Source organism: Watersipora subatra, chromosome 6, assembly GCF_963576615.1.
Source record: "Watersipora subatra chromosome 6, tzWatSuba1.1, whole genome shotgun sequence".
In the NCBI taxonomy this organism is placed as follows: Eukaryota; Metazoa; Bryozoa; class Gymnolaemata; order Cheilostomatida; family Watersiporidae; genus Watersipora; species Watersipora subatra.
In genome coordinates this window covers 38,917,911-38,933,366 of record NC_088713.1, presented here as the reverse complement: position 1 = coordinate 38,933,366, position 15,456 = coordinate 38,917,911, and the positions used below count along the sequence as shown (strand labels likewise).

Genomic DNA, 15,456 nt, shown 5'->3' with positions numbered 1-15,456 from the left:
AATTGTATAAAACCTAGTAAAATTAAAGAAAAACATAAAAACCTGTTTGAACAAAAAAATGGTTTTTCATATTTTTTTTTAAAACCATGGTTTTTTCCTACCCTGACATATATATACATACACGTAAATACGAATAATATACTTGTGCTCTACACAATTATTAATTATTAATTATAATGTATATTATAAATACATATTCGCATTTGCATATATAATATGTTTTCTAATATCTACATATTTATATTATAGTACAGTATTTTGATTGTGACCTTAGACTAGTTTATTAATACAACATATTACTATTATTTGTGCTGTTTGTATGCACAAGTAATATTCAATAAAATCCTATTATCATATTTATTTATCTATTTTTTTACTCAGAAAGTCATTGAAGATGCAGTGACTAAAATGGCAGACAGCTTTGACAGAATTGAACAGTTTCATGATCAACAAGGAAGTAGAGCAGAGGATCACAATCCGAACAAACGTTAGTAATTTTTCAGATATGTCTGAAAGCATGCAAAAAGATTTTCGTAATTCTCACTTTTATATAATTATCACTTAAACTCATCTGTTCAGGAGTGACGAGGTTCTAGGGATTGAAAGGTGGTGAGCCTGTATTTAGAGAACGCAAGTAGCAACAGTTGCAGAGATATTTTTTCAATGTCACATTATGTCAATGTTGCTCTTGAGACAACCGTAAAATGTTTATTTGAACGGAACATTGCTCTATTTTTGAACCCTTATTTTAGTGTGGTCCTTTATTAGAAGTGCTGTTCAAACCAAAGGATGCCATGGTGTTTTTCAAATATCTTGTAAGAATATTGAGAAATACAATGCTTCATGGGCAAAGTGAATGTTGCCTACATAATATACTCTTCTGAGGGCAAAGCGACTTTAAGCCTTTAAGTGAAGAAACTTGCTAACAACTTATTATATATTTTATAACTTATATAATAATTCAATAACCTATGTATATTATTGAGGTATCCAACATGTTTTGGATATCTCAATAATACATATTGCTTGCACTTAGCTTATGATACTCTTATAGCCTACGTTGCCATTTGCTGGAGCTTTACAGTTTTTGCTTCATTTTAAATTTAAAGATTTGTTTTTTTTTATAAGTAAATTTAAAAAGATTGTATAAAAGCCCATCGCAGTCATTGATATTTTTGGTACAGTTTGCAGCTATAACTTACTTTTTATGACTAAGAGAAAATGAGTAGTGCGCATTGATTTATTGTACGCCCAGTTGACATTACCGAAGTGATAGATTCAAATGAAGTGTTCTTAATCTGCAAATTTTAAATCCTATAATAATAATCTAATAAATCCTAAAATTCTAGAGTTTAAAACCAGTGAGATAAACAAACCATATTTACGTTCAGAAACAAAAGTTTAAATTTTAAAACCAAAGTTAGCATTCTTAAACAAAAATATTAACATTGTTTGCTCAGCCAGTTGAATTCTGATTGATCTTCTTCCATTATGCGTACATTATTGATTCTGCTTAGAACCATTTTTTATTCTTTTACCTGTGCAATACCCTCCACATTGTTTTACGGCTTTAAGTCTTCTTCTACGCAGCTGACCTAGTCAATATTAGCAGCCAAATAACTTCTAGTACAGCAAAACTTTTACGCTATGCACTGTAGAATTATACATGTATACACTTATGGCGTGAATAAAAAGAAACTGTGTGTAATCAAAATTGTCTCATAATTTTAGCTGAAAAATGTGCAGTAGTCTAGATTCTATCATTAATTTGCAAAAAAGATTCACATACATCAAAGAATTTAGGCCGAGTTAAAAACAACTACCATTGGTCCGATACAGTTACTAATCATTTCTATGCTGTTTCATTCAGAATTATAATGAAAAAAATGGTCAAGTCTTGCAGTGAATACAAATTTGGATATGAACAGAAACAAGAAACAATCTAATTGTTATTGATGTAGTCAAGTCATTAACAGTGTTGTTTTATGAACACTTTCTACTGAAAACTTGCTATTATGGGTTCGTAAAGATTACAAGTGTCAAAAGACATCAGACAAATACATGTGGCGTTCACATAAAAGTGACATTCACTTGAAGGGTGCCACTTTATCTTGCAAATCTTTACTTATAAAGGGATAAAAATTTTACAGTAGTGCTAAAATTAAGGTGGAGTTAAAATGAATGTGGCATTCAAATACAGGTTTTACGGTATTACGATGTTTTTGCCATGTGTTTTCTCTATTGGTCTGAAATTAAATAAGGCTATAGAAAGACCTGCTATATGCTGGATAATTTTATTTTTACTAATATGCCTGTTAGTCTCTAGGGCTTTGAGAGATCATCATGAGTAATCAGTATCCAGAGAATTATCCCTTCAAATAGTATTGAGGTTGTGTAGTGGTAGGGAAGTCGCTTGATTTTCATGCAGACAAACATTTTTTCCTAATGCTCAATTGTGGCTTTGGACAGAATGACAGCCACAGCATTCCTATTATAGTAAAGATTACATTTTAGAATTAATTTATAATTACCAACATGTTGTATGATAGACAATATTTCTGTTTATTACTCGTAACAAACCTTAAAAAGACAGACACTACTCTTCTTATAGTGAAGATTACATTTTACAATTAATTTATAATTACCAACATCTTGTATGATAGACAATATTTCTGTTTATTACTTGTAACAAACCTTAAAAAGACAGACACTGCTCTTCTTATAGTGAAGATTACATTTTACTATTAATTTATAATTACCAACATCTTGTATGATAGACAATATTTCTGTTTATTACTCGTAACAAACCTTAAAAAGACAGACACTACTCTTATTATAGTAAAGATTACATTTTACTATTAATTTATAATTACCAACATCTTGTATGATAGACAATATTTCTGTTTATTACTCGTAACAAACCTTAAAAAGACAGACACTACTCTTATTATAGTAAAGATTACATTTTACTATTAATTTATAATTACCAACATCTTGTATGATAGACAATATTTCTGTTTATTACTCGTAACAAACCTTAAAAAGACAGACACTACTCTTATTATAGTAAAGATTACATTTTACTATTAATTTATAATTACCAACATCTTGTATGATAGACAATATTTCTGTTTATTACTCGTAACAAACCTTAAAAAGACAGACACTACTCTTATTATAGTAAAGATTACATTTTACTATTAATTTATAATTACCAACATCTTGTATGATAGACAATATTTCTGTTTATTACTTGTAACAAACCTTAAAAAGACAGACACTACTCTTATTATAGTAAAGATTACATTTTACTATTAATTTATAATTACCAACATCTTGTATGATAGACAATATTTCTGTTTATTACTTGTAACAAACCTTAAAAAGACAGACACTACTCTTATTATAGTAAAGATTACATTTTACTATTAATTTATAATTACCAACATCTTGTATGATAGACAATATTTCTGTTTATTACTTGTAACAAACCTTAAAAAGACAGACACTACTCTTATTATAGTAAAGATTACATTTTACTATTAATTTATAATTACCAACATCTTGTATGATAGACAATATTTCTGTTTATTACTCGTAACAAACCTTAAAAAGACAGACACCACTCTTATTATAGTAAAGATTACATTTTACTATTAATTTATAATTACCAACATCTTGTATGATAGACAATATTTCTGTTTATTACTAGTAACTAACCTTAAAAAGACAGACACTACTCTTATTATTGTAAAGATTACATCTTACAATTAATTTATAATTACCAACATCTTGTATGATAGACAATATTTTAGTTTATTACTTGTAACTAGCCTTGCTCGGTTTTAAATTTTGGATTAAAATTTTTTATTTAATTTTCTGTCAGTATGTTTCTCTTTACCTGAATAAACTTTAATATTTTCAAATACTTAAAAATCTCTATATTGAAAACTGCTTCAGAAAATTTACTTAAATTTCACACTGCAATATAGAAAAATTGATATAGCAATGAGATTGTAGAGGTTATTATAGTGCAAGTGTATTGTTTATTATTCACCCTTGATTTTTTACAGGTTATCATATTAAATACAGAGTTTCTGAAAAGCCGGAGTGGCATGAACGATGGTTTACCATTAAAGAACTCCTTGATGAGATTGACACTGACTTCATAGTCGGATTCGAATGTCACAACTATATTCCACCCCTCCAAGACATTGCTCCAAATCTGAAAGTTTTGATTTTTCGATACCTAAATGACCTCTCACGACTGAGAGAGTAAGTGACTCTCAGCTTTTAGGGTAGTTTATAGAGATTTAAAACAACCAATGAAGGTTCAAAAATTTTGCAAAAATGACCAACAACAGTCAACCATCGCATATAGATTTATAAAGAAAATTATTTTAAAAATTAATAAGATTAATGATCAAATGCTTCAGAATATCCATCATTAAATTCAAAGGATGGATTCAATCAGAATCGATGTTTCCATGCATTTATCCATCATAGGAAATTAATTTTCTAGTTGATTTTATCCTCAGTTTATTAATGGGTGTATTTGCTCTTTGAAGAACAGAAACATCACATAGCATTAATCAGGCATTCCAATAAATAAAAAATTGCTGTTAAATGTTTCTATTTGTTTCAATTTCTGCTGCCCTTGTTGTAAATAACTTGACATACAATAAAAAATTAGAGAAATATTTGTACTAACATGAATTTTTTTCAACATAAATATAATTTGAATTTTTTTAAACAGTGCATAATGTATCAATAAAAATGTTTCAAATAACTCATGTTTTCTGCAATTGTTTTCTTTATTAGGATCTCAGTTTAAGCTTAAGTCGAAATCATAGAGAGAATTTGTTCATGCAAGCAACAAACACAGCAATGGGGGTCTATAGTTCTTTCTTCACAATCCAATTTGGTATATTACAGCTAATGGAATGTCCTAGCTGTTGGTGTCATAAACTCCACGTTACTTCTCAGTAAATCAGTTTTACTCACTGTTAAGCATTAACTATAGAGAAACTGGGTTCGGTTGAAATGTTCATAAATTTGGAATCACAATAATTTTAATTGATAGTGCAAAATTCAAAGTTGGTGTAAGCTCTTTAACATTGTTTGATAAAATACAGTAAGCTCGCTCATCAATTTTGGTAAAATTTATATTTTTTGTATAATCATCATAAAATGGTTTGGCTAGGCATCAATAATGATGAAAGAATAAGTTGCTAAGTATTACCATTACACAGGGATTATTCGTAAAGATCTAATGACGATCGATCGGTGCTAAATGTCAAAAGGTCGTAAGAAAATAATTCTTTGATTCAAACCTTAACATTTGGCAACAGATACATAGATGGTCAGACAGAAACTGTTTTTAAAATGTATAGTGAACATTATTTTGTGCTTTTGTTAATTTTTGACATTAAAACAACTTTTTATTATATTTGTTTTGCAGAATATACTTTTCTGCGTAAAAATAAATCAATGTAAAATGACAATGAGGGTGTGCACTTAAATTAATCTTTTGTAAAATTACAAAAATCACGAACCATCGACCGAGTGATAGTGATAAGGAAAAAAAAACTGTCGCTACAAACCAATTATGCTACTATTAATGTACAGTCATTAGATTTAAAAACTAAGAATTATTTTCTTTTTTTTGAAGAGCCAGATGAATAAATTTGAGCAAATTTTAAATTTTCGAAACTTGAAATCATTTTTTTGGCTCACTGATTTTTTGCAATAAATCATCTAATTTTCTTAATCCTAATGGGTTATGTTGAAATTAAATTTTATCAATCGATTCAAAAACTGCAACTTTCACTTCCAGACTTAAGTATATTCATAATATTGCCTGATTTGTAACCGGATTCAAGAATATTTCCGTTTTGCCTTCGAACTTATAACTGCCATGTTTTAAAGAAAGTTTTCTTTAATGGCAGATGACAGTTATTACTGATAGACCATAAGTGTATAGTTTATATTATCGTTTGTAAAAAGATGAGCCTGTTGTTTGCTGACACACACTCGAATGACTGTCATTATGATAGACCACAGGTCTATCATTTACATTGCAATTTCTGTAAAACTATGAGATTGATAATAACCATAAAAGAAAGATGTGTAAACCTTAAGGAAAGGCCAATAAACTTTTTTTTAAAATAACAAGACTTTAAAATATGTATTGAGATACTCTAAGCGTTTTGACGTTATTTTACATACATACATATACTTGTTAGATTGGAGCAAAATTTGTTGCTACTTTCTGTTTCTAACAATCCGCATGTCAAACTGTTTTTAGAGGGTTTCACATTTACTAGTTTTTGTTCTTATGTAGGATTTACAGCGTCTCAGAATTGACTCGACTAGAAGAGCTTGACCTTTCCGAACATGACTGTTCTGGTGGGCTACCAGTTGAGCTCCCGGGTCTTGGTAATTTAAAAAAGTTGATGCTTCAGGAATGCAAGCTAACATCTCTACCTGAAAAGTGAGTAGCGTCTAAAAATTGGTAATGCTTCCGGTTATCGTTTTATCATTGAAAAATAGTTGTAACCAATGTTCATTATATTGTGCTAACTGTCCTTTACTGACTTGTTACAATTATGTTTCTATGGCTAAATTTATGTTGCTGTTTTGTGAATTACCTAACTTGTGCTTGTTAGAAGTGTATAAAATATATATTTCACTCAGAGTTATTGCAAAGGAATTCAGCTTGATGTTACAAGTGCTGGATAGAGACTTAACCATAACTCGCAACTATAGTCAAATGGTGTGCAAAACCATAGCGGCTACTAAAACAACATTTTCTCTGATGCGTGGTCAGTCACTGTCTGCAATGACCATTATAAAGAACGAATAAATCAGAAACTTCATAGTTTGTTATAATTAAAGACATATATTACTAATCCAAGGTAGATTATTTTATTTTTAGAATAAATCATTTATATACGTTGAATTTAAATTTTTTACTCATTGATTTGTTTCTATCAACCATATATTTTTTTAATTACTGTCACAGTATGTTTTCAAAGTTGTCAAGCAATTTGAGCACCGCAACCTTTACTATTTGCTGTATTGTATTCATGAAATTTCTTATTAGCGACTGGATCAGGTGTGTTTGCATTTTGTCTTCGTCTTTACTACTGCGATGTTTAATACAATGTTTTCTGTATTTGCAAGAGATGTTTATTAGCAGAAGACTAAATTGTATGTGTCAATAATATTATTCCTTTGAAAAGAGTTGCCTGGTGCAAATTACTAACAGCCATCTTATCAAAATTACAAATTGTGATAATATGCATTGAAATATTCAAAATGTTTTAAATGTCTTTTTACATACCAATATATGCTTGTTTGATTGAAGCACAACCTATTGCTACTTTCTGAATCCAACAATCACCACGCCAAAATGCTCTCTGGAGGACTTGATAGCTTTTAGTTTTTGTCCTTATGGTTTACAGCTTATCAAAGTTGACTCGACTAGAAGAGCTTGGCCTTTCTGGAAATAACTTTTCTGGTGGACTACCAAATGTGTTTGGTGGTCTTGGTAAATTAAAAGAGCTGAACCTTTGTGGATGCAAACTAGCATTTCTACCAGAAACGTGAGTAACATTAACAGACTGATAATGCTTCCAGCTATCATTCTATCAACGGTAAAACAAGTTTTTGTCCGTGTCCATTACTTTACGACTGGTGACGTTTACTGCTTTGTTACAAACACGTTTTTGCTGTAAATTTTCAATGTCTTATATGATGGAAGCTTTAGTAAAGCTTGTGGCATGTATCACCAAAATTTAGTTTGTAAAGATTATTTTCAAAATATATTTCCCTCAGAATTATCACCAAGAAATTCAGCTTGATATTACAAGTTCTTGATTAAAACTTAACTAGTGTATAGCTAGCAACTAAAGTCAATTAGTGTGCAAAATCACATCGGTTACTAATACGACATTTTCTCTGATGCCTGGTCACTGTCGGCAACGACAATTATAAAAAATGAATAATTTAGAAACTTTATGGTATGTTATATATTTAGGACCTTAGATATATTACTAGCTGCATTACCCACCTACATGAACAGATTCACGTGCAGCAAAAGGTTTATTGAGAGTTGTCTTTCATTCTCTAAAACAACTCCAAATATGCAGTCTACTGAAATTGTTGTCCTGATCAGAGTATGCATACACATATACATGTCAATGTTGGGGAAAACAATGGAAATCTGCAATGTGTTTTACAGCTAGATGCGTGTAAAATCTAATAAATATTCTAGATTCATATGATGTCTAGATTCATGCATTTGTTCATACATGTCTATATTTGCAGTTGACGATCGCGCCTCGTTGCCGATTGCGCCGATCGTTGCCTCCACCTTGGCTGACAAGTCTTTACCTGTCGAGCAATTGAAAATCGCGCTTTTGCACTCGCTTCGCAATCATTCGCTTCGCACTCACAATCATCTCCTCGCAATCAATCCCCTCACACTTGCCCTGCAATCACCTCGCAATCAATCGCCTATCACTCAATCGCTTTGCAATCAATCACCTCACACTCGCCAACTCATTCATTCAGGAAGCCGCGCCTGGAGAATCTCGCTGTACTCGAGGCGAATTTAGTTTCCCGGCGCATCCTTGAGTGACGCCACGACCCCAAGCCTAGCTGTGCTACCCGGTGCTGCCCAAGTAGTAAAATGTCTTTAAACAGAAAATTTATTTGTATTTAACATATACCAGCATTTGAAAATGTAACTTTCAAACTACATATCATGAAATAAGTCTTGTGTGTAAACGAAATAAATTAAGAGAGAAATAAAAACAACTGTAAAGGTTTTCAAACTTTTTCAAACAACTACAACTTTCAAAATTCATATCATGAGGAAAAGTTTTTTTGCATGAGTACTGATTTAAAAGCAAATAAAACAACTGTAAAGGTTTTCAAACCAATGTAAATTTATAATTTCATAACTTTCAGTGACCTATATCTTTTGATAACATATAGTGGTACCTCAATTCTGGAAAATAATCAGTTCCAGAAGGTAGTTCTAAAACCGGTTTGTTCGAGATCCAAAACAGTTTTTCTCATTAAAATAAAATGATGTAAATTTTAATCCGTCCCGAGGTGAGAAAACATTTTTGGTAAAGTATTTTTTTTCAAAATTGTGCACAATAAACTGTACTCGCTAAGCTTGTACTTGTAGTTGCTACTTTACACCATAAGATGTACCCTTAACCAAGTAATAAGAAACTTTTTGTCAGAAAATCTATTTGTATTTAAGATATATAACAACATTTGCCATTCTAACATTCAAACTACATATCATGAGAAAAGTTTTTTGTGTAGTTGAAATAAATTGAAAAAAAATAAAAACAACTGTAAAGTTTATCAAACTTTGTCAAACAACTGTAACTTTCAAACTTCATATCATGAGGAAAAGGTTTTTTGCCAGTCTAATAATTTGAAAAAGACAAAACAGTTGTAAAAGGGATTAGATGTAAATTTCAAATAATTAGTAAGTAATAGCTAAACTAGGTCGGTTTTGCAACAATTACAATAATATATGATATGGTAATGATACAATTAATACAAACTGAGAAAAAAAAATCATGAATATGTTGAATTAATGGTAGCAGTTCTTGCATAAAAGTGTGTGGGTATAAAAAGGTTACTTTCCCACCAGAAACTATCCATCAATTCTTTGAATACGACGATACTGATGAATATGACAGAATATCATAGTTTTGGTTAGGCTTGAAAAGAAAGATGTGTAAGCTAATACCCCTAGCTGTACAACCCAGTTTGCACGGGTAATAAAAAAAAACTTTGAACAGAAAATTTATTTGTATTTAACATATAACAACATTTGCCATTCTACTTAAAACAACTGTAAAGGTTTACAAATTTACTTTGTCAAACAACTTTTACACTTCATATCATAAAAAAAATGTTTCGTGCAGGTCAAATGAGTTTTAAAAATAAAACGACTATAAAATGGTTTTGATGTAAAAGTGCAATAAATAGCAAGTAACAGCTAATTTGAGTCTGTTTTGCTACGATTACAATATGAAATGATTTGTTAATGATACAGTTAATACAAACTGAGAAAACAAAATAAAATTTTGAAATATGTTGAATTAATAAAAGCAATTCTTGCATAGAAGTGTGTGTATAAAAAGGTTACTGTTTCACCAACAGCTATCCATCAAAACTCTGAATACGACGATACTGGTACGACGATATGTAATGTAAAAATAAAACATTGTAGTGTCTTTGTTTGATCAAAAGTGAGAGAGTCTAGATGCTATTTCTACTCGAGATAATACAATTGTTCACGTGAAAAGCAGTGACCTTAACAGCGATTTAACAATTAAACCTTAAGAAAAGCCAGATATAGAGGTTCACAAAAGCGGCATCGTGTTTCATAGAGTTATTAAATTTTAATCGCCAAAATTTAATATCGAGAGAGTCTCTTGTCGACAACATTTTTCCGAAAACAAATTAACCATAATACGTTGAGGAAAAAAAGCATCATGTGTCATGAAGCTAAAATAAAGCCAAAAGAGTTGAAATTATTACGTCATTTTTGTGTGAAAACGGCAAACGATAAATAGGTTTTGTATAGAGGGGCACTAACCAGAGATTCCTGTTAATGCGCCCTAGATATTTAGTAACAGCTAATAGTCTGAATAGTACGGTACACTATAAGGCGGACACATACACACATACACACACAGACAACGATTGCCGTTTATATAGTAGACTTTATAAGGTCTTAAGTGTATAAGTTTTTGTCCTTATTTATGATTTACAGCTTATCAAAGTTGACTCGCCTAGAAGTGCTTGACCTTTCTGGAAATGATTTTTCCGGTGGACTACCAGATGTGTTTGGGGGTTTTGGTAACTTAAAAAAGCTGAAACTTTGTGCATGTGGCCTAGCTTCTTTACCAGAAAGGTGAGTAACATACGCAGACTGATAACGCTTTCAGCTAGCACTTTATCAACAGTAAAGGATTTGTAGTAAGTGTTCATTATATTATGGTTTTTGACTTTGGCTGCTTCGTTATGAACATGTTTCCGCTGCAAACTTGTCAAGGTCTTAATTGATGGAAAACTTTGTAAGTGCTTTTTTGTGAATCACTAAACTTGCGCTTGTAAGAAGTGTATAAAAATACATTTCACTCAGAGTTCAGAGCTCGATGTTACCAGTGTTGAATAGAAACTCTACTATATCTAGCAACTACAGTCAAATCGTGTGCAAAATCACAGTGGTTACTGAAACAAATTATCTCTGATGCCTGGTCGCTCTCTGCAACAATAACTTTAAAGAATGAATCAATTAGAAAATTTACGGTTTGTTATAATTTAAGACTTCCATTAATACTTCAAAGGTTGATTTTTTTTGTCAGTTTAATTTTTTTATTTGAAATTCACATATTTCACTCCTTGATTTTTTTCTATCAACCATCTTTTTTGCACTGTTTTCGTAGTATGTTTTGAAATATATCAAACAAGTCAAGCACTGCAACATTCACTATTCGTTATATTGTATTCATAACAGTTCCTTATCAGTAAATGGAATTACGTGAATTTGCATTTTGTATTTGTATTTACTACTGCGATGTTTTAAATGATGTTCTCAACAACTGCAGAAGAGATTTATTATTGAATGGCTAAAGGTTATATGCTAATATTATTGTTTCTTTGAAAATACTCATCTGGTCCTAACTACAAATAAACCTTTTTGTAAAATTCACAAACTGTGATAACATGCATCAAGATACTCAAAATCTTTTGAATTTATTTTTCTATATATATACTTGTATGAGCAAAAAACAACTCATTTCTACTATTTGGATCCAACAATCATCACGCCAAACTGATCCCAGGACGATTCAATATTTCGTAGTTTTTGTCCTTATTTATGATTCACAGCTTCTCAAAGATGACTCGATTAAAAAAGCACAACATTTCTGTAGATAAGTTTTTTGCTGGAGTACCAAATGTGTTGGTGGTTTTATGTTAATATAATTATTCCTCTGAAAAGAGAGGTCTGGTGCTAACTACTAATAACATTCTGATAAAAATTACAAACTATGATAATATGCATTGAAATATTTAAAACACTTCAGATTTATTTTTGCATGTTCTTGCTTACATGTATATATTTATACTTGTTGGAGCGAAACACCACTTATTGCTACTTTCTGGATTTGATAATCACCATGCCAAAATTATCCCATTCTCCCAGGAAGATTTGATAGCTTTTAGTTTTTATACTTATTTATGACTTACAGCTTCTCAAAGTTGACTCAAGTCGAAGAGCTTGACCTTTCTGAAAATGACTTTTCTAGTGGACTATCAGATGTGTTTGGTGATCTTGGTAACTTAAAAAAACTGAACCTTCATGATTGCTGGCTAACATTTCTACCAGAAAGGTGAGTAACATCTACAGACTGTTAATGCTTCTATCTATCATTCCATTAAGTGTAAAATATAGTTGTCGTCAGAGTGCTTTACATTACGCTTACCGACTTTTGCTGCTTTTTTATTAAAATGTCTCAGCTGCCCACTTTTCAAGGTCTTACTTGATGGAAACCTTTGTAAGGGCTCTTTTGTGAATCACTAAACCTGCGCTTGTAAGAAGTGTATAAAAATATATTTCACTCAGAGTTCAGAGCTCGATGTTACGAGTGTTTAATAGAAACTCTACTACATCTAGCGACTATAGTCAAATCGTGTGCAAAATCACAGTGGTTACTGAAACAAAATTATATCTGATGCCTGGTCGCTTTCTGCAACAATAACTTTAAAGATTGAATCAATCAAAAAACTTACAGTTTGTTATAATTTAAGACCTCCTTTAAAAATCAAAAGTTGATATTTTGTCAGTTTAATTTTTTCATATGGAATTCACATGTTTCACTCATTGATTTTTTTTCCATCAATCATCTATTTTGCACTGTTTTCATGGTGTTTTTAAATTTGTCAAACCAATCAAGCACTGTGACCTTAACTAATTGCTATGTTTTATTCACAACAATTCCTTATCAGTTAATGGATTTAGGTGAAATTGCATTTTGTATTCGTATTTACTACTGCAATGTTTTATATGATGTTCTCAACAACTGCAGAAGAGATTTATCATTGAATGGCTAAAGGTTATATTATAATATTATTGTTTCTTTGAAAATACTCATCTGGTCCTAACTACAAATAAACCTTTTTGTAAAATTCACAAACTGTGATAATATGCATTTAGATACTTTTAATGTTTTGAAATTATATTTACATATATATACTTGTTTGAGCAAAAAAACAAATCAATGCTGCTATCTGGATCTAACGCCAATCTTCATGGCAAACTGATTCCAGGACGGTTCAATAATTTTTAATTTTTGTCTTTATTGATGATTACAAGCTTCTCAAAGTTGACTCAATTGAAAAAGCTTAATATTTTTGGAGAAATTTTTTTTGTTGGAGTACGCAATGTGTTGGTCGTTTTATGTTAATATAATTATTCCTCTGAAAAGGGTCATCCGGTGCTAACTACTAATAACCTTCTTATAAAAATTACAAACCGTGATAATATGCATCGAAATATTTGAAATACTTTAGATTTATTTTTGCATGTTCTTGCTTACATATTTATACTTGTTGGAGTGAAACACCACTTATTGCTACTTTCTGGATTTAATAATCACCATGCCGAAGTTCTCTCGGAAAGATTTGATAGCTTTTAGTTTTTATACTTATTTATGACTTACAGCTTCTCAAAGTTGACTCGACTAGAAGAGCTTGGCCTTTCTAGAAATAACTTTTCTAGTGGACTATCAGATGTGTTTGGTGATCTTGGTAACTTAAAAAAGCTGAACCTTGATATATGCAAGCTAAGATCTCTACCAGAAACGTGAGTAACATTTACAGAATGTTAATGCTTCCAGCTATCATTCTATAAATTGTAAAATATAGTTGTCGTCATAGTGCTCTACATTACGCTTACCGACTTTTGCTGCTTTTTTATGAGAATGTATCGGCTCTCCACTTTTCAAGGTCTTACTTGATGGAAACCTTTGTAAGGGCTGTTTTGTGAATCACTAAACCTGCGCTTGTAAGAAGTGTATAAAAATATATTTCACTCAGAGTTCAGAGCTCGATGTTACGAGTGTTTAATAGAAACTCTACTATATCTAGCAACTATAGTCAAATCGTGTGCAAAATCACAGTGGTTACTGAAACAAAATTATATCTGATGCCTGTTCGCTCTCTGCAACAATAACTTTGAAGAATGAATCAATTAGAAAATGTACGGTTTGTTATAATTTAAGACTTCCATTAATACTTCAAAAGTTGATTTTTTTGTCAGTTTTATTTTTTTATTTGAAATTCACATATTTCACTCTTTGATTTTTTTCTATCAACCATCTTTTTTGCACTGTTTTCGTAGCATGTTTTGAAATATATCAAACAAGTCAAGCACTGCAACATTCACTATTTGTTATATTGTATTCATAACAGTTCCTCTTCAGTAAATGGATTTACGTGAATTTGCATTTTGTATTCGTATTTACTACTGCGATGTTTTATATGATGTTCTCAACAACTGCAAAAGAGATTTATCATTGAATGGCTAAAGGTTATATTATAATGTTATCGTTTCTTTGAAAATATACATCTGGGCCTAACTACAAATAAACCTTTTTGTAAAATTCACAAACTGTGATAATATGCATTTAGATACTTTTAATGTTTTGAAATTATGTTTACGTATATATACTTGTTGGAGCAAAAAAGAAATCAATGCTGCTATCTGGATCTAACGCCAATCATCATGGCAAACTGATTCCAGGACGGTTCAATGATTTTTAATTTTTGTCTTTATTGATGATTACAAGCTTCTCAAAGTTGACTGAATTAAAAAAGCTTAATATTTTTGGAGAGATTTTTTTTGTTGGAGTACCAGATGTGTTGGTGGTTTTATGTTAATATAATTATTCCTCTGAAAAGGGTCATCTGTTGCCAACTACTAATAACCTTCTTATAAAAATTACAAACCGTGATAATATGCATCGAAATATTTAAAATACTTTAGATATATTTTTGCATGTTATTGCTTACATATTTATACTTGTTGGAGTAAAACACCACTTATTGCTACTTTCTAGATTTGATAATCACCATACCAAAATGCTCCCAGGAAGATTTGATAGCTTTTAGTTTTATTCTTATTTATGATTTACAGCTTCTCAAAGTTGACTCTATTAGAAGAGCTTTACCTTTCTAGAAATAAATTTTCTAGTGGACTACCAGATGTGTTTGGTGATCTTGGTAACTTAAAAAAACTGAACCTTCATGATTGCTGGCTAACATTTCTACCAGAAAGGTGAGTAACATCTACAGACTGTTAATGCTTCTATCTATCATTCCATTAAGTGTAAAATATAGTTGTCGTCAGAG

The 15,456-nt window shown here is 30.7% G+C and overlaps 1 protein-coding gene across 1 annotated transcript in view; it reads left to right on the top strand.

Moving 5' to 3' along the window:
* The first annotated feature begins 408 nt into the window (after positions 1-408).
* Positions 409-15,456, top strand: part of LOC137398239 (leucine-rich repeat protein SHOC-2-like) — a 29,707-nt gene continuing 14,659 nt past the window's right edge. Inside the window, exons 1-8 of the mRNA XM_068084347.1 lie at positions 409-487; positions 4,074-4,275; positions 6,344-6,493; positions 7,467-7,607; positions 10,814-10,954; positions 12,297-12,437; positions 13,769-13,909; positions 15,242-15,382. Coding sequence (XP_067940448.1) covers positions 409-487; positions 4,074-4,275; positions 6,344-6,493; positions 7,467-7,607; positions 10,814-10,954; positions 12,297-12,437; positions 13,769-13,909; positions 15,242-15,382 — 1,136 coding nt within the window. The remainder of the gene's footprint in view (positions 488-4,073; positions 4,276-6,343; positions 6,494-7,466; positions 7,608-10,813; positions 10,955-12,296; positions 12,438-13,768; positions 13,910-15,241; positions 15,383-15,456) is intronic.